Below are 18,745 nucleotides of genomic sequence, written 5' to 3' on the forward strand. Positions count from 1 at the left end.
AGCTCTGCGTTAGAGCAATGAGGAATGTCGTGTGATACTCAACACAACTATGTGTCACCGACATCACTGTTGTAAGAACACATGCGGATGACTGTACAAGATATCTCCATAGGCGACAAATAATTTGTTTTTTCCCCAGTTTAATATTGTAAATAATTGCTCAGCAGATAAGCAGAAAAAGCAAGTGCTTACGCTTTAAAATTTCTATCATAATTATCACATTGAATTTAGATTATTTTTTTATATGCATACCCCCCCCCCCCCCCCCCAAAAAAAAAAAAGAAGAAAAAAGAACCAATAACAAACAAACAAAATAACACCAAAACAACCTCAACAACAACCCCTCCCCCAAAAAAAACAAATCGCACAAACAAAAAGAGATATTTCACGTTATCTACTGTTTGCGTTCCTTGTGTTCATAGCCAAAACGCAAATTGCTTCGCTGATTCAATGATTTTGTTCAATCATTGTCTTTTTATAAAAGTGTCAAAAATTGTTTACTTTTATCGAAGTGTTTACCATGTGTTCTTTAGGCAAATGGCAGACACAAAGGTACATTTATAGGATCTGATGTTCAAGACTGGGCAAATACAGGAACATTGATCAAGACGCCAATCAAGCTTCAATCTCACCACTGCTGCGTAGAAAAGAGAGGTTGTGACGTACAGTCAAGATTACATCTGTTGTCAACTCTCTAATGCTCACAAGCAAACTATTGAAAAAACACTTATATTATGTGCATGGAGAACAAAACTTTGCACTTAGAGATCATGTTGAAGAAGTAAGCAATTTCTTAGCACTCTAACGGGCGGGCAGGCTCGCTGACTTAGTTGATGCGTGGATCGATGCTCATGATGTCAATCACTGGATTGCATGGTCCAGACTCGTTTTATTTACAGACCACCGTCATTTAGCTGGAATATTGCTGAGTGCGGCGTTAAACAACAAAGAAACAAACTAAAGAGCATATTTCTCTTTCTGTCAGACAGATTTCAACCAATGAACAAGGACAAGCAACACTGAGGGAGTCAGCAATGGGGCATTGACAGAAGATTACAGAACTCTGTGGGTGAGTGAGTGAGTGAGTGAGTGAGTGAGTGTGTGAGTGAGTGAGGTTTTACGCCGCGTTTAGCAATATTCCAGCAATATTACGACGGGGGACACCAGAAATGGGCTTCACACATTGTGCCCATGTGGGAAATCGAACCCGGGCCTTCGGCGTAACGAGCGAACGCTTTAAACTCTAGGCTACCCCACCGCCCCAGAACTCTGTGAAACAGCAAAGTCGTTCAAATTCCCTATCCCAAATACCAAATCATCATATGATGTTGTTGTGGAAAATCCGATTGCCCTTGAAGAGGATAGTGACGCGAGTGCAAGGTCCCTTAGATAGACAATGCTGTCCTATAATTTTATCATTGGTCTTGTTGGTACTATGTACAGCATTCAATACACTGTGCAGCTATCAGTCATGTTGCAGTCTACATCAGTTGGCTTCATTCGAGCATCCAGTGCAGCCTCGGTTGTCATCAGTAGCCTAGACAATTCCGTGATGATGACACTGTTTGGGAAGAATTGTTCCAAAAGGCCTCAGATTTGTCCTTCAATCCTTCAATTCTTCTATGCCAAGGTGTGTTTGGCGACAGACCGTGCGTGACAATGTTCCTGGGTCCACACCAGAAATGTACTTGAAGAGAACTCTGTACTGTCCCTTGCTAGATCATCTGTGCATGCAATTAGATCAGGTGAGGTGAGGTGAAATTGGGTTTAACGTCGCGTCCAAGATTATTGCACTTATATAGCGACGTCCATGCACGTGTGTGTGGGTGTATGTGGCTGCTTGTACTAGTCCGGACTGATGCCGATTAATAGTGCTAGCTCACTGAGATACCATGCCGCAGTTTAACATGAATACCCCACTCAGACACAATATACTGTCCCCGAGCCGACCAGTCCTTGCTTTAGCCGAGCGCCAGACATTTTGGTATGACGCGGCCGGGGATCGAACCCCGGATCTTCCGCTCTCCGGGCGGACGCTCTACCACTAGACCACGGAGGCGGTCCAATTAGATCAGAGGTTGATGTGTCCCAGTGGTTTTCCAGCGCAGTATTTCGTTCCTAGTTCGCTTCACAATCTCACAGTTGAGATATTTGGACAGTTCGTAGAATTGCAGCAATATACCCATGAGCAGCAATCTATTGAAATCAGAAGATGGATATAGGAAACCATCATGCCTATTGGCAACACTGGATTTTGCAAAACAAGATAAATATCCACGTTGCCGTCAAACCGCTTGTTACAATGCAGTATCTTCTGTTACTGCTGAGCGTCCGATCAGTGCCATGAGACGTGTCAAAACCTATCTCTGGTCTACAATGATAACCTAGCGGTTAATGCACTAGCATTAATTCATATCCACAGAGAGTTTGGTGTTGACTTTGATAAGGTTTTTGACAACTTTTCACAAGGGCAAACAAGAAAGAAATACGCTATGTGAATGTTTTAACCTGGTTAAACGTTTTTTGCTTCACCTGGAAATGAAATGTCCAAACATCATTCAACGTGGCATCATTCATTTAGAATACGTGGCATCATTCATTTAGAATACGTTTTAGAAACTGCTTGTGTCTGGTTCGCCTTTTGGTCATTTCCCCATTTTTCAACATTACGACAATCAAGACCTCAGCAAAGCTTTCAAAAAGGTTTTATGGTAGATATGTAGTGGACATTTCCACTGACGCATCAGTGACAAAAATGATGTCCGATGCAATTCCCTATTTTGACTTGTACCATATGTTCCCCTGTGTTTCTCCTGTGAACAATTGACTTGCCTTTGCATGTGTTTGTGACAGGTGACACCGATGGGACAAGATACGCTCATCTTTTCGCGGACACCTGGTATCATCACTATTTGATAGTGATTCATGAACACATGCTCATGATATAATCGGAATCGTACAGTCGACTCTGCTTTATGCAGAGATTTCTACTGGGTATGGAAAGGGTTTTTGTGGCTTTATTTAATGTTCTATAGTTTTTGTGTCATACGCTTTGCATTTCTTCTTATAGTTGACGCAGTTGATCCAGTTTTTTACGTCATCGTGGTTTGTATTTTTTTCCAAAATTCTTGAGAATGTCAATCCTGGACAGCATTTATCTGTTTATACTTTATTTCCCCCTCTTACCCCCAGCTGTGTACGGTATTCTTTACATTACCCATATTTTTGTTGCAAGAAAATGTAGAAATATCTGGGTTTCCAGATCTCAAGTGTAGGTACCAGCTCAGTCTATTGTTGGAACGACGTCACATAAACTCGGTTGTGACGTCACGAACAACGGATGACTATTGGTCAGTTGTTCTTCAATTCTTTGCGACAATTACATGACGTACGTTGCTATGGGGCTGCTCGGAAACAATAAAAGACAATTGGGACAAACCAGTCAGTCAGTCAATACGAAGTAAAAATATAATAACTAGTCAGAATTCTTAGAAATAATTAGGGAAAATAATTAGGGAAGAATTACTGAACAGGATTAGAATGTATTGTCACTGACACCTGGCTAGGTCTTCAAATAGGCTTTATACCTTTTAGCTAATTCAGGTTTTCATACACGGAAATACAATGTTGTTTAAATATTTACAACATGTGTAATTTACAGAACAATATGTACAATGAATAAAGGAAACTTTGATGTTATGTTTCCACAAATTGGAAACAATTTCAAACAATTCAATTATGATGTTTAAAACTCTAAGGTTATGGCGTTTTGTCTGTTAATCTATTGTCTTCGACAGAACGACAGTCACGTTCTGCACGTGCAAGTGAGGCTGCATTTACACATTTCCATACGCTTTGAGTTACGTTGATCTGCGATGGTCATCTACACTGTCAAGAGATTACACCTAAGTAAACAAAGGCAAAGAAAATCCGCAAAAACTGCCGTTCAAAGAACTGATTACATGGAAAAAACAATGTCTGAAGGAAGGGTAATGAGCAACGGTCACTCGTGAGTCATGTCACACGAATGGGTTCAGTGGCGGGTTCACACAGTCTGTTTCGAGTGTGTTCACCTTGAGTAATGACGTAGATCTGGCAACTTCGCCTCATTCGACACTTGTCCAAGTCCTGCAACGTTGATGGAGGGTGTGGAAGATGTCGCACACGTCGTTCCACGTAATCCCAGACATGTTCGACTGGTGACAGATCAGGATTTCGTGCAGGCCATGGTAACACATTAACATTGTTCCGAGTCAGATGCTGATGCGCAACTCTATAATATGTTTTCTGGTGTAACCGTGTTGCAATATCACTCTCAGGCCTTTCTGATGCATAAACGGTTAAATGTCCAATTGCAGTATCTCACCCGGTGTCTCACATCATTCAAACTCGTATGTCACTACCATTTTATCGCTTTCTGTAGCCGTTATTCCACCCAGATGACAATGCCACCACCGATCGCCTTCAAGAACACGTTATAATCGTGAAGTTGTTTTACTTGTTGTCCGTTTTGTATTGGCTTTTCTACAGTGGTATAACTATTTGTGAAGACTTTACAAATTCAGTTGGATAAAGTTCCGAAAATGAACTATATCCTTATCCAAACTCCCATTGGAGAGGACCGCCTCCGTGGTCTGGTGGTTCGATCCCCGGCCGCGTCAAACCAATTTCACCTCACCTCATCCCTTGGAGACATCGTTTGTGTAAGATCAAACACTATATAGATCTAAGAATTTATCACTTTCCTGATCACCAACTGATCGATTGAAAGGTGCATTAGCTTGAGCTCTAAATGTGCAAATCTTACACAAGTAAGTTTACTTCAGGCGAGCTTTACAAACTAACAGTTAATATATCAATTAACTTGGTTCTAAAAATAAGCATATTTGTGTAATTAAATCTAAATTATCATTACGTTTGCTTTGTCGCATTATGTGTATAATATCCTTGAGTTCTTTTAAAAAATTATCAAAAATACAGTTAACTTTTATTACTCTTGAGCGGTACACATAAAATTTGCTAATAATAACATATGATTAAAGGATTAAGAATGAGAAGTTTATAGTCTGAACCTCCCTACAAAATCTATTTTTTTCTATGATTTTCTGCTTAATAAGAAAACTTGTAACTTGTAACATTTACCTGTTGATAGTAAATACAACCAGCTTGTGTTTAAAATATATCGTAATGTTATACCCTGTAATAAATACCTACATAAGATAAATATAACCCCTCGAACTAAACATCGACCAGTGCTCGAGAATCACGTTCAGCAAAGATGTTGCCACATCAGACAAGATGACGATATGGTCCATGTCATAAGCTGTAACAACGCACGTGTTGTTCGCAGGGTGATTTTCCAACTTTGAACACCGTTAGTCCCGTGAAGATCAGGGGTAGAATAGGTCTTCAGCAACCCATGCTTGTCGTAAAAGGCGACTATGCTTGTCTTATGAGGCGACTAACGTGATCGGGTATCCCAGTTGCATAAATCAATGTCAATCACTGGATTGTCTGGTCCAGACTCGATTATTTATAGACCGCCGTCATATAGCTGGAAAATTGCTTACTGAGGCGTTAAACAACAATCAAACAAACAATTGTACACTGTTATAATGCAAACTTAAGAAAAACTTCATTTCTTGATCCATGCATGAGTCATTTGTCACACGTAGTGCCCATAGATACTGTTACATCTCTGCTTAAAAGGTTCAGAATAATTTGTCAAAAATGAAAGGAAATGGTCAAATAGCCAATTCTCATCCACTGATGTACCCACCTGGATTAGAGATAAAGGAGGACAGTGACACCTCTCAAATGTTTCATATTTAGGTATTGCATAAACATTCTGCGTGACAAAAATCACCCTACTTTTAATTTTCCAATAGTCAACTTCCCATTTATGTCGAGGGATATTTAATCAGGTTTTGTCTTTTAACTTACAGTCGAGCATGCTCTTTCTACTCTGCCCATTTGTAATGCACTACATTCCACTCTATTGAATGCTCGTCCGCGTCCTCATTTAGCAGAGATTTCTAGTGATTATGGAAAGTTGTTTTTTACATGATATAAGATAAGGATTTCAAAGTCACTATATCAAAAACCTCTCAGGACACTGTGTGGTTACATTTTCTCTTGCAGTATTTAATGTTTTATTAACAAACTTGTTATATGAATAGGAAAAGGTTTTGGGCAAGATTGGTGAACATTGGTGATGGCTACTATTGCTTTTGCATGCAACCATTTTTAAGTCTTTTGAAACGTTTTTTCAGACACAGAATATTTACAAATATACTTTGTATTTGAAAATCAAAACTTAAAGAAAATCTAGTTAGGTGGTGTCTTTGTTAGCAACTGTAGACTACATATCCAGGTGAGCTGCAACGACATGTCACTATGTTCATAAAATATGTATTGTAAAAAAAATAGATATCGATCTTCAGGGATCAACATAATATCGGTCTTTCATTCGGAACACTCGACCAAGTTATATACGCGCGTGATATGAGGCAGGTGTGTTAGGTAAACATGCCAAAATGTTTGCCCACTCTTTTCATTGAAATATTATATCACTTATTGATGAACTATTTCCTTTGGGAAAACTAATTTGATTTCCAAGGACTATGTTCGTTTTGAAATCCTCTTGACAAAGATTCTGATAAACAACACAAAGTTGTTTAAGTGTGGTACATTTCTCTACGACAATGAAAGTCAGTTATATATATAATATAAATTTGAACGGTGTATTTTTTTAAATTTTGAGTTGTTTATTTGAACGCTTTGTCAAAGGAATGACACGTACTAGGAACTCGGGGATGCACTACTTGAGCAAACAAACAAACCATGCCAAGGAGTTGTTTTCAAGATGTACCATCTTACCATCAGATGATCAATGTTTTTATTCAACTTCTTTCTTAAATTAAGGAGATAAACATTCTGTATTTTTAGATGTCAGGTAGTCAAACTGTATATTAGATACCTCTTATTTTTAATTTGGAACCGCGCGTTTTTGGTATATTTCCATTCTACCATGACGACTTGAGCGCTTCAATAATGGTGCTCTCATGGAACGCGGATTTACACATGGGAAAATGGACCAACTATCTAAGAATGTACTGATAAAGGGTCACAGATATTGACAAACGCAAAAATACTCGATTTCAACATTAATTACTCATATTTTTTCTTAGTTTAAGGGGAGGTAGTGTAACCTAGCGTTCAAAGCCTTCGATCGTCACGCCGAAGACCCGGGTTCGATTCCCCACATCGGTACAATGTCTGAAGCACATTTCCGCAGTGATATTGGTAGAGTATTACTAAAAGCGGCGTGAAACCATACTCACTCACTCACTCACTCACTCACTCACTCACAACTTCAAAATAATGGTTACACAATACATACATTTGTAGCTTTTTAAAAAGAATTGATGAAATATCCCTCCAAAGATAGTATACATCACTCACTCACTCACTGACTACTTCAAAATAATGGTTACAAAATACATACATATGTAGCTTTTTAAAAAGAATCGATGAAATATCCCTCCAAAGACAGTATACTGCATTGGAACCTGTTGCATATTTGCACTGCTTCGACTCAACAAAGTAATTTCTTGGAAATCAATATGAGATCTTCCAGTGACAAAAGATGCTGAAATAATTTGTTCTCAACTAATCAAAGCGTTTCAGTTATTTTGAATTCGTAATAATGCAACAGTTGGTTTGAAATAACTCCCCAGCAACAGCAATACATCTTCAGAATGACCATTTCTCCAAACCTTCGACATGGCAGCCCATTGCTGCCAAAATAGTTGTTCCTGGAGACGGTGCTATTGTGCTATTGTATGAAGCAAGGGGGTAATCCCGATGTATAATTTCTTTTTAACTTCACCATTAACGTGATGTTTTACTGGTGGAAATGTGTCTGCTGTCACAACCTGAACCATTCTGAAATATGTCTGAATACCTCCGTTTTTAGCTGCAGACGAGTCGGCATTCCACAAAACGAGAGGATCTTAGAGACTGCTCATTTTTATGACCGATGATTGTGTTGCCCTGACACAGTAGGTAGTGATTGTATTACTTTCTGGTTTGTGTTCTGAAATTGAGTTCTCATTTTTATACAATTCTAATGAGGTAGCGGCAGCCATTGATATATCGATCGATGAGTATACTATCGACAGATCGCTGTTTACACACCCAAAGATTAACATCTTTGTCAACAATGTTTCAATTTTGATGTTTTATTTATGAATGTTTAACGTAAGATCATTAACTACACGACCCGTGAAGATCCGGGCTAGAATAAGTCTTCAACAACCAATGCTTGCCGTAAAAGGTGACCATGCTTGTCGTAAGAGGCGACTAACGGGATCGAGTGGTTAGACTCGCTGACATGGTTGATGCATGTCATCGATCCCAATTGCGTGGATCGGTGCTCGTGATATTAATCCCTGGTTTGTCTGGTCCAGACTCGACTATTTACAGACCGCCGTCACGTAGCGGCGTTAAACAACAAACAAACAACATTGATTACACCCTCATTTATATACATCGCTATCCCAATGATTACACATAGAGATGGATTCTAGCACACCAGCATTATTAGAATAGCCATGTTTAAAAATTCCAGTTTCTTAATGACAACAAAAGAAACCAAAAACATTCCTATAATAATAAGAAATCTCCACTAAAAGCAGATAGTCCATGATACGATTCCGACTATATCATAAGCATGTGTTTATGCATCACTAGTAAATAGTGATGATACCATATGGGTGGGCACACCCTGTATCGGAAAGACAGATTGGAATGGTCTGCCCTATTTCACTCATCATAAAGTGTCTCGTAGTATTCCAGGCATCATAAAGTGTCTCGTCCTATTTCACTCATAATAAAGTGTCTCGTCCTATTTCAGTTATAATGAAGTGTCTCGTCCTATTTCAGTTATAATGAAGTGTCTCGTCCTATTTCACTCATAATAAAGTGTCTCGTCCTATTTAAGTTATAATGAAGTGTCTCGTCCTATTTCAGTTATAATGAAGTGTCTCGTCCTATTTCACTCATAATAAAGTGTCTCGTCCTATTTCAGTCAGAAACAAGTGTCTCGTCCTATTTCAGTCAGAAACAAGTGTCTCGTCCTATTTCAGTCAGAAACAAGTGTCTCGTCCTATTTCAGTCAGAATAAAGTGTCTCGTCCTATTTCAGTCAGAAACAAGTGTCTCGTCCTATTTCAGTTATAATGAAGTGTCTCGTCCTATTTCACTCATAATAAAGTGTCTCGTCCTATTTCAGTTATAATGAAGTGTCTCGTCCTATTTCAGTTATAATGAAGTGTCTCGTCCTATTTCACTCATAATAAAGTGTCTCGTCCTATTTCAGTCAGAAACAAGTGTCTCGTCCTATTTCCGTCAGAATAAAGTGTCTCGTCCTATTTCAGTCATAATAAAGTGTCTCGTCCTATTTCACTCATAATAAAGTGTCTCGACTCTCGTTCTATTCCAGGCATAATAAAGTGTCTCGTCCTATTTCATTCATAATAAAGTGTCTCGTCCTTTTTCAGTCATAATAAAGTGTCTCGTCCTATTTCAGTCATAATAACGTGTCTCATCCTATGTCAGGCACAATAAAGTGTCTCGTCCTATGTCAGTCATAATAAAGTGTCTCGACTATCGCCTATTTTAGTCATAATAAAGTGTCTCGTCCTATTTTAGGGATAATAAAGTGTCTCGTCCTATTTCAGTCAGAATAAAGTGTCTCGTCCTATTCAAGGCATAATAAAGTGTCTCGTCCTATTTCAGTCATAATAAAGTGTCTCGTCCTATATCAGGCACAATAAAGTGCCTCGTCCTATTTCATGCATAATAAAGTGTCTCGTCCTATTTTAGGGATAATAAAGTGTCTCGTCCTATTTCAGTCAGAATAAAGTGTCTCGTCCTATGTCAGGCACAATAAAGTGTCTCGTCCTATTTCAGTCAGAATAAAGTATCTCGTCCTATTCCAGGCATAATAAAGTGTCTCGTCCTATTTCAGTCAGAATAAAGTGTCTCGTCCTATTTCACTCATAATAAAGTGTCTCGTCCTATTTCAGTCAGAATAAAGTGTCTCGTCCTATATCAGGTATAATAAAGTGTCTCGTCTATTTCAGTCATAATAAATTGTCTCGTCCTATTTCAGTCGGAATAAAGTGCCTCGTCCTATTTCGGGCGTGATAGAATACCTTATCATAGTTCACACAAGATAGAATGCCTTGCCATATTTCATGCATGATACAGCGAATCGTTCTGTTTTAGGCACGATAAAGTATCTCGCCCTGTTTGAGGCATGATAAAGTGCATCGTCACAATTCAAGCATGATAAAGTACTGTCACGGGATAAGGTGTTCGTACAACACTTGTTTCACCTGTTTGGTCGACACAACTAATTTAGAAATAAAAGAGACCAGTGTGATCACCTCATCAGTTTCATATTTAGATCGATGCATAAAGATTCAGAGTGACAAAACACTCTCCACATGACTGTGTGACTGTATGACTTTCCATTCATATCGAGCAATATTCCAGCAGCTCCAGCCTTTGGTGTTTACATTTCACAACTTTTGAGATACAACCGATTGTGATACGACTCTTGCTTAGAAGTTGTTTGATCAAGGTTACAACATTCAAGGACTCAGTAAAGCTTTCAAAAAAGGTTTATGGTAGACATGCGGAAGACATATGTTCCCGTGTTTTTTTCCCCAGGTGAACAATTGACTTGCCGTTGCATGTGTTTGTGACGGGTGCCACCGATAGGGCATGATACGCTCACCTTTTCGTGAACACCTGATGGATAGTGATTCATAAAGACATGCTCATTATATAGTCGGAATCGTACTGTCGGCTTCATGCAAAGATTTCTATTGGATATGAAAAGGGTATCGTCGCTTTCTTTACACTTTGAGAATCATAAATTGGGTATAATCATTCATTAGTGAAACCTCCCAACCTGCAGATATACGTCTTTAAGAACACAAGTCCTCCATCCACAATAAAGTCCTGAAAAAAGCCCTATCAGGACATATGATTAGTAATCCCAACAACTCCATCTCCTGGCAACACACTAAATTCCTCTGTGCAAACATTCACAAATGGAGGAAGCGCATGCTCCAAGAAACAATCCATATCAGAGGAACCAAGAAATCCATCAATCGTGATCAAGGAGTTTTCCTCCAAAACGCACGGGACATGTAATCTACGTATCACCTCATTTTATCTATTGTATAAACACATTACTGTGTACCCACTCTCCTATAACAAATGTCATGTCCATTAATGCCCTCACTGGTTTCACGTGCATGTATATTCACCTGTCGTTCATCTGATATATCCCCGAAACGTGTATATACATGTATAATAAAGAGGTTATTCATAATACTCCTTGTCGTGTTTACATCCAACTTCTGTCAAAAGAAGACTCATCATTACAATACTGACTATCGCAAGTACAATTAGCCGTTTAATCTTCAGTATGATAAAAGTGTAAAAAGTTACATAAAAAACAAGGAGTGGATCACGTGGATCGATAGCAGTCTATGAATCATATAACTATCAAATCAAAGTATTTGAATCAATATCTTTCTGAACCTGGTTCAATATTGTCACTAAGGGTAACGCAACGACAGCATATATGACAGCTGACGGAAAAAGACCCTCCTCAGTACCACGTTCATACCAACACAGGCTGTGCCACACCTTGCATGAAGACGCTAGTGCTCACCCCGTTGATGCAAGCTCATTCACGCTACACTCACATAGCCACCGTTGATGTCGTGCGGGGAGACATTTTTACCAATATTCAGTTGTTTCCCGAACTGAATCGAAGTGAGTGAATGTTCTTTTACACTACCATCAGAGCTATTCCAGCTAACCAGACAAACAACCCAGCGGTTAACAGCAGGAGTGACAGTTCCTGAACTTGTAGGTGTGATATCGCTCGGTGCTGAAGTGAGTGAATGTTCTTTTACACTACCATCAGAGCTATTCCAGCTAACCAGAGCTCGCCCAAACAACCCAGCGTTAACAGCAGCGGTGACAATTCCTGAACTTGAAGGTGTGACGTCGCTCGGTGCTGAAGGGAGCGGAAAGTGTTTCAATATATACATCCTGTGCCATTTCATCATTACCATGGCAGGGGTTTTCCAACTTGTCAATGCTTTATCCAGTATGGTAGTTAATGACGTCACTCCGATTACGATGACATCACAAGCAGAATGTGCATACAAGTGTTACTATGGCAACAGCTGTCTGTCGTTTTTCTACACTGCCGATAACAGATGCTTTCTGTTGGACGAGATAATGGAACTAGAGGACTCGCGTCTCACTGAGTTACCCAATACACGGTATTTCAAGGCCAATATAGGTACATATTTTTCAAATTAATAGTGGGGCGGTGGTTATAGCGTTCGCTCGTCACGCTGAAGGCCTGGGTTCGATTCCCCACATGGGTACAATGTGTAAAGCCCATTTCTGGTATCCCCAAAATGATATTGCTGGAATATTGTTAAAAGCGGCATAAAACCATACTCACTCACTCATACTATCAGTATTTTTAAGGTGTAGTATCTGTATCTATATTACAGTCAACTGTCCTGGATACGCCGGCTACAAGTATATCCCCTCCACCCTCTCTGCTACATGTCAATGTGCGTCTGTTTATCTATATTACAGTCAACTGTCCTGGAGACGCCGACTACAAGTATATCCCCTCCACCCTCTCTGCTACATGTCAATGTGCGTCTGTTTATCTATATTACAGTCAGCTGTCCTGGAGACGCCGACTACAAGTATATCCCCTCCACCCTCTCTGCTACATGTCAATGTGCGTCTGTTTATCTATATTACAGTGAACTGTCCTGGAGACGCCGACTACAAGTATATCCCCTCGACCCTCTCTGCTACATGTCAATGTGCGTCTGTTTATCTATATTACAGTGAACTGTCCTGGAGACGCCGGCTACAAGTATATCCCCTCCACCCTCTCTGCTACATGTCGATGTACGTCTGTGTATCTATATTACAGTGAACTGTCCTGGAGACGCCGGCTACAAGTACATCCCCTCAATTCCCCTCTGCTACAAGTTGTCTGCTCAGAAGCTGTCTTGGGATGGCGCTAAAGCTAGATGTGAATCAGATGGCGGTCGTCTGTTTCAAGCTGACACGTCACACAAGATGGCGTGGACTTATCACAACAACAAGGTCACAGGTGAGGCTGTCATTGAATTCTTTTCATACAGTAATGGAGACTCCGATATTACTCCGTAATATCACGGCGGGGGACACCAACATAAATGGGCTTCACATACTGCACCCAAATGAAGATTCGAACCCAGGCCTTCGGCGTGACGAGCGAGCACGATGATGGAAGAAAGCTAAGGCTAAACAACGAGAATATTTTATAAAGTCCATCAATGAGTTGTTTTGGAGGGTTGGGTAAAGAAGAAAATATATGTGCTCGTGTGGATCAGGCCAGTGACTTAATGACAGTAATTTTTTCAATGAAGGTTAAATACCGCTTCCTCCAGTTTGCTAATAGTCTATTATTGGTTTCTAGTCTTTGTCGTGTATTTATGACCCAGAGATCCTCAAGATGAGTATTTAGTGTGATACCCAAAACTTCGAAATGACCATTGTGCCAATAAAGCTGGGAATCCAGACATAATTCTTTTGCTAGCTGCCATTGATCCTATCCAAATTACCTTTGTTTTATCTATGTTCATTTTGAGAAAATTTATGAAAGACTGCTGACTGTCTGTCTATAGAGGCTAGTTCCGGGGTCCCGTCTTGAAATAATTCAATGTCGTCTGCGTACTGGTTTAGCTTGTTGTCTTCTTATTTAAGCCTATTCCCTTAATTTTTTTGCTATTTCTAATCTTATTGACATTTTATCGTGTATGGGCCAAATCCGAATCTTATTAACACATTAAGACTATTGTTTTTTGGATTTTGGATACTGTATCAGAAGCATTTTCAAAGTCTATAAGCATTAGTATATCTTGTTAATTCTCTTAGTTTCTTAAATAATATCGTATAGGAGCCAAAGATTATCACTGATGCTTCGGTCTGGATTGAATGCAGCCTGGTTATCCTATATTAATTTAGGTAAAGATAGTTCGAGTCTTTTGATATTATCTTATACAACGAGTTTAAAAAGGATATAGGGCGCAGATTTTTAACCAGTGTTCCTCTTTATTACCTTTAGCAAAAGAAGAAATAACTCCTCCTCGTGTTGCTAATTTATCTTTATAGAACATTTATTTAATGTACCTATAATCCATATATCTAAATCATTCCTAAAATAAATTCTTAAACATTTAAAAATTCTATTGGAAATCCATCTAAGTGTCGATTCTTTTACAGTATTTTCGAATTTCTGATTTGAGTTTCCAAAAGATCTATTTGTTATCTCTTTTTCTTTCTTATCATAAAATGTTTCATTAAAAAGATTTCTAGCAGAAGCGAATCACTAACTTTCAATTCTAAATTGGAATCATTTATAGTTTAGTTTTTATCAGTATTTTTAGTTAGTCCAATTTTGTTTCCCTGAAAATTTCTTTCACTCGTTTTACAAAATCATCCTTCAATAATAAAGAAGTATTGAACTTCAAATAGCCCCTACCTTTAGTACATCTTTAGAGACCAGGAAAAGTCTAATATGGCTTGCTGTCTCGGATTTCTTTTCCACCCTCTGAATTTACTTTTTTCTTTATTACTTTCTCTCCAAACGTCAAGTAAATCAAAATCTTCCACGTATTCCAAAACCTTATTCCTTCTATGTGGGTTATATATGTAACGGTAGTTTTCTAGGTCTACTGAAGGATTGATGACTAGATTCCAGTCGTCACAAATTAATATCGATTCGTTGTCGAATTCATCGATATTGTTTTTTCCTTTCTGATTCTTCAAATATGCATAAGATTAGGCGGTAGAAACTTGTGATAAGAACTTTAATATATCTTTGCCATGTCCTTGATGACATAGGAATAGATCTAGAGTGACTCATATTTACATCCACGTTTCCGTGGGAGAAATGGTAAATGTTGACAAAAAAGTTCGAATTTCGATACACAGTAATGCTGACATAAAGAATGAATATAGTTCTATCCACCGTTAGGTGATACAAAATATATACACTAACCGGAATAATGAAAACAGACCTTGAGGGAGAATTCATTTTGTATAGCCATACTTTGTTGCCGAGTGTTAGAAATAGCATACAATTTTATAACATAGCAGCTGTAAGTTATATATACATAGGACCTTATACACAACATTTTGTCCAGTGAATGTTTTCGAACACAGATCCGAACAATCTTGAGAGGAAACTTATCCTGTTAACTGAAGCGACCTGTGTCTTATTATTTGATCGTCTTGGTTAATTTTATCTTTCTTGGTACCCTCACCTCAGAGTAGCAATGGGGTGGTCGGTTTCGATGGTTTTCAAGGGTTTGCACACTTTTTCTCTCCACTGGAGCACCACGTCTATTACCTTCTCGAATATTTTGGTGTATTAGAAAGCCACGTTCCATCTTTTCGCACTGTGAACAGGCAATTCGTTTCGGAGTCTATTCTGTTTGAGGTGTATTCCACTTACCGGACTCGTTGACTTGGTTGATGCATGTCTTCGTATTCCAATTGCGTGGATCGATGCTCATGTTGTCAATCACTGTATTGTCTGGTCCAGACTCAATTACTTACAGACTAATATAGCTGGAATATTGCTGAGTGCGGCGGTAAACAACAAACTAACTAAAAAAACTATCAAACAAACTTAGCGGAGGGGATCTTCCGATATGCTCCTCATGATCTTTAATAGAGTCTATTGTGTTGGTGATTTTAGTGTTGTGTTCACGCAAAGATGAGGTTATAAAGGTTTTCAAGTCTGAAGCTGTAGTGTCAGTATCAATGGCGGCCGCCATGGTTGTCTGTCATTGTCAAGTATAAGTATCTTTTTCTGCCGTATTTCTGTTTTTGTTCGTGCTGAATTCTTCTGTTAGCGTGATTTGAGTTGTTGCTTTCCCCTGTGTATCGTTTCAGTTCGGTTTCTTGTGCTTGTGGCCATTTTCAGTCAGGATTAATGTGGATTGAGCGGGAGCTCGATAATTCGCGTGTTGCTTACATGCATACCGTACCGGAAGTCAACTACATGTTCTTCTTAGTCAATATTAGATTTTAACATTAAGGAATATTCAGTAAAAATTGATTGAAAAAAGGTAAGAAATATCAAAAGGCAGTTTTTACAGAAATTCATTGTAACTGTAAACAATTCCCACTGTTGCTAAGGTAAATCCTATTTGTTTGTTTGTTTCTGGTTTAACGCCGCACTCAGCAATATTCCAGCTATATGACAGTGGTAGGGAGGTAAATAATCGAGTCTGGACCAGACAGTCCAGTGATTGACATCATGAGCATATATCTACGCATTTGGAATACGATAACATGCCAGCGAGCTAGACCACCCGATCCCGTTAGTCGCCTCTTACGACAAGCATTGTCGCCTTTTACTGCAAAAATGGGTTGCTGAAGAACCTATTCTAACCCGGATCTTCACGGGTCGGGTAAGTCCTATACTAAGTTTGGACATATTTGCACACTTTAAAGTTTGAGTTATGTGCCACGTGAATACAAAACAAACACCTGTACCCAAACAATATTAGATTATAGGAATATAACTAAACTGAGGGCCACAAGAAAGTATACCGAGAATAAATTGGTTCAAAGTAGACTTGGATAAGAAAAGAATTTGCAACCACCTGACCCCTACCATCTAAATTTGTGCCGTATTAAGTAATTTTTAAATGTCTTTAATCAAGTTATATGTAAAAGTATAATTTGAGTGTGCACACACAAATTGTATCTCTCTCCCACTGCTCAGAGTAACCTTAGGCATAAGGCATATAAGAGTAATGTTGGCATCCTCAGATTTTTCCCTTTGTGTTTGTTCATCTTGGTTGAATATGTTTGTACATATCATGACGTGAGAGATTGTTGTTTCCATGGTTTCAGGCGGTGTGTGGCTGGGGGCGGACGACATTGCCCGGGAGGGACAGTTCATGTGGACGGATGATACTGAGGTTGTAGATCCCATGTGGCGTGATGGCGAGCCGTCCAATACCTTGGGCATACAAGACTGCGTACTGATTGGCGATGACAGGCTGTGGGATGACGTCTGGTGCCAAGAAAGTCATTTGTATTTGTGTGAACTCCAAACAACGTCATGCTTGTAGAGACTGTATGGACACCACAGAGTGAAACACACTATACGCGTTTTACGAATGCATTATTTGATAAAGTTTAAACAACACTAGAATAATCTGTGGAGGACAGACGGGCACAAGAACCAATAGTATGCCATCTCTGTTTGAGACTCCTGAATCTTCTATTTGAGACTCCTGAATCTTCTATTTGAGACTCCTGAATCTTTTATGTGAGACTCCTGAATCTTCTATTTGAGACTCCCGAATCCTCTATTTGAGACTCCCAAATCCTCTATTTGAGAGGGGCGGTCGGGTAGCCTAGTGGTTAAAGCGTTCGCTCGTCACGCCGAAGACCCGGGTTCGATTCCCGACATGGGTACAATGTGTGAAACCCATTTCTGGTGTCCCCCGCCGTGATATTGCTGGAATATTGCTAAAAGCGGCGTAAAACCATATTCACTCACTCACTCACTCTATTTGAGACTCCTGAATCTTCTATTTGAGACCCATGAATCCTCTATTTGGGACTCCTGAATCCTCTATTTGAGACTCCTGAATCTTCTATTTGAGACCCATGAATCCTCTATTTGAGACTCCTGAATCTTCTATTTGAGACTCCCAAATCCTATTTGAGAGTCTAAATCCTCTATTTCAGACTCTGAATACGATTTCTCTTTTTGTCCCAGGAAGCACGGACGGACAAGTCATGTAAACGTGTTCGTTCACTGGAATTGAGTTATGTCCCTTAAGTGTGGAGAATCATTTGATCGTGGGTTCGAATCCTAGCTTAACCCTGATTACGACTCCAGGTTGGTCAGCACCATATGCCTGCTCGTGGATTTCACGAAGTGGATTTTTACTTCAAATGGGTCTTTCGTACAGTTTGTTGCCACCCCGTGATACAAATGTTATAAGTGTCATTAAACCCAACTCACTCACTCAAAACTGGCCTCGGGTTAAATGCGCGTGAAGAGCATCACTTGTGTATGGATTCTACTGGACACGACAAACTGTGTTGATCGATGTACAGCGCACCACATAAATGGAGTCTGCTGGACACTGCAATAACATAAAGGCGACAAAGAACATTCCATAATCATAAGAAATGCCTGCTCCAAGCGATCGCGAAGATCCGGGGTAGAATATATCTTCAGCAACCCATGCTTGCCGTAAAAGGCGACTATGCTTGTCGTAAGAGGCGACTAACGGGATCGGGTGGTCACGCTCGCTGACTTAGTTGATGCATGTCATCGTATTCGAATTGCGTGGATCGATGCTCATGATGTCAATCCCTGGATTGTCTGGTCCAGACTCGATTATTTACAGACCGCCGTCATATAGGTGGCCACGGAATATTGCTGAGTGCGGCGTTAAACAACAAACCAACCAAGAAAATGCCTGCTCCAAGCAGAGTCCATTGTACGATTCCGACTATATTATTACCATGTGTTTGTTGATCACTATCGAATAATTATGATACCAGGTGTTTGTGATAAGTTTGCAATATCCTGCCTC

At 39.5% G+C, this 18,745-nt stretch overlaps 1 protein-coding gene across 1 annotated transcript; it reads left to right on the forward strand.

Annotated features, from left to right (window-relative positions):
• The first annotated feature begins 12,230 nt into the window (after positions 1 to 12,230).
• LOC124138427 (C-type lectin domain family 4 member E-like) lies at positions 12,231 to 17,892 on the forward strand. Its single transcript, XM_046505065.2, has 4 exons — positions 12,231 to 12,396; positions 13,057 to 13,239; positions 17,040 to 17,190; positions 17,886 to 17,892. Exons 1-4 carry the CDS (start codon positions 12,231 to 12,233, stop codon positions 17,890 to 17,892), a joined length of 507 nt encoding a protein of 168 aa, XP_046361021.2.
• The last annotated feature ends 853 nt before the right edge of the window (positions 17,893 to 18,745 follow it).

Source organism: Haliotis rufescens, unplaced genomic scaffold (genome assembly GCF_023055435.1).
Source record: "Haliotis rufescens isolate VD_foot unplaced genomic scaffold, xgHalRufe1.0.p SCAF_8, whole genome shotgun sequence".
NCBI lineage: Eukaryota > Metazoa > Mollusca > Gastropoda > Lepetellida > Haliotidae > Haliotis > Haliotis rufescens.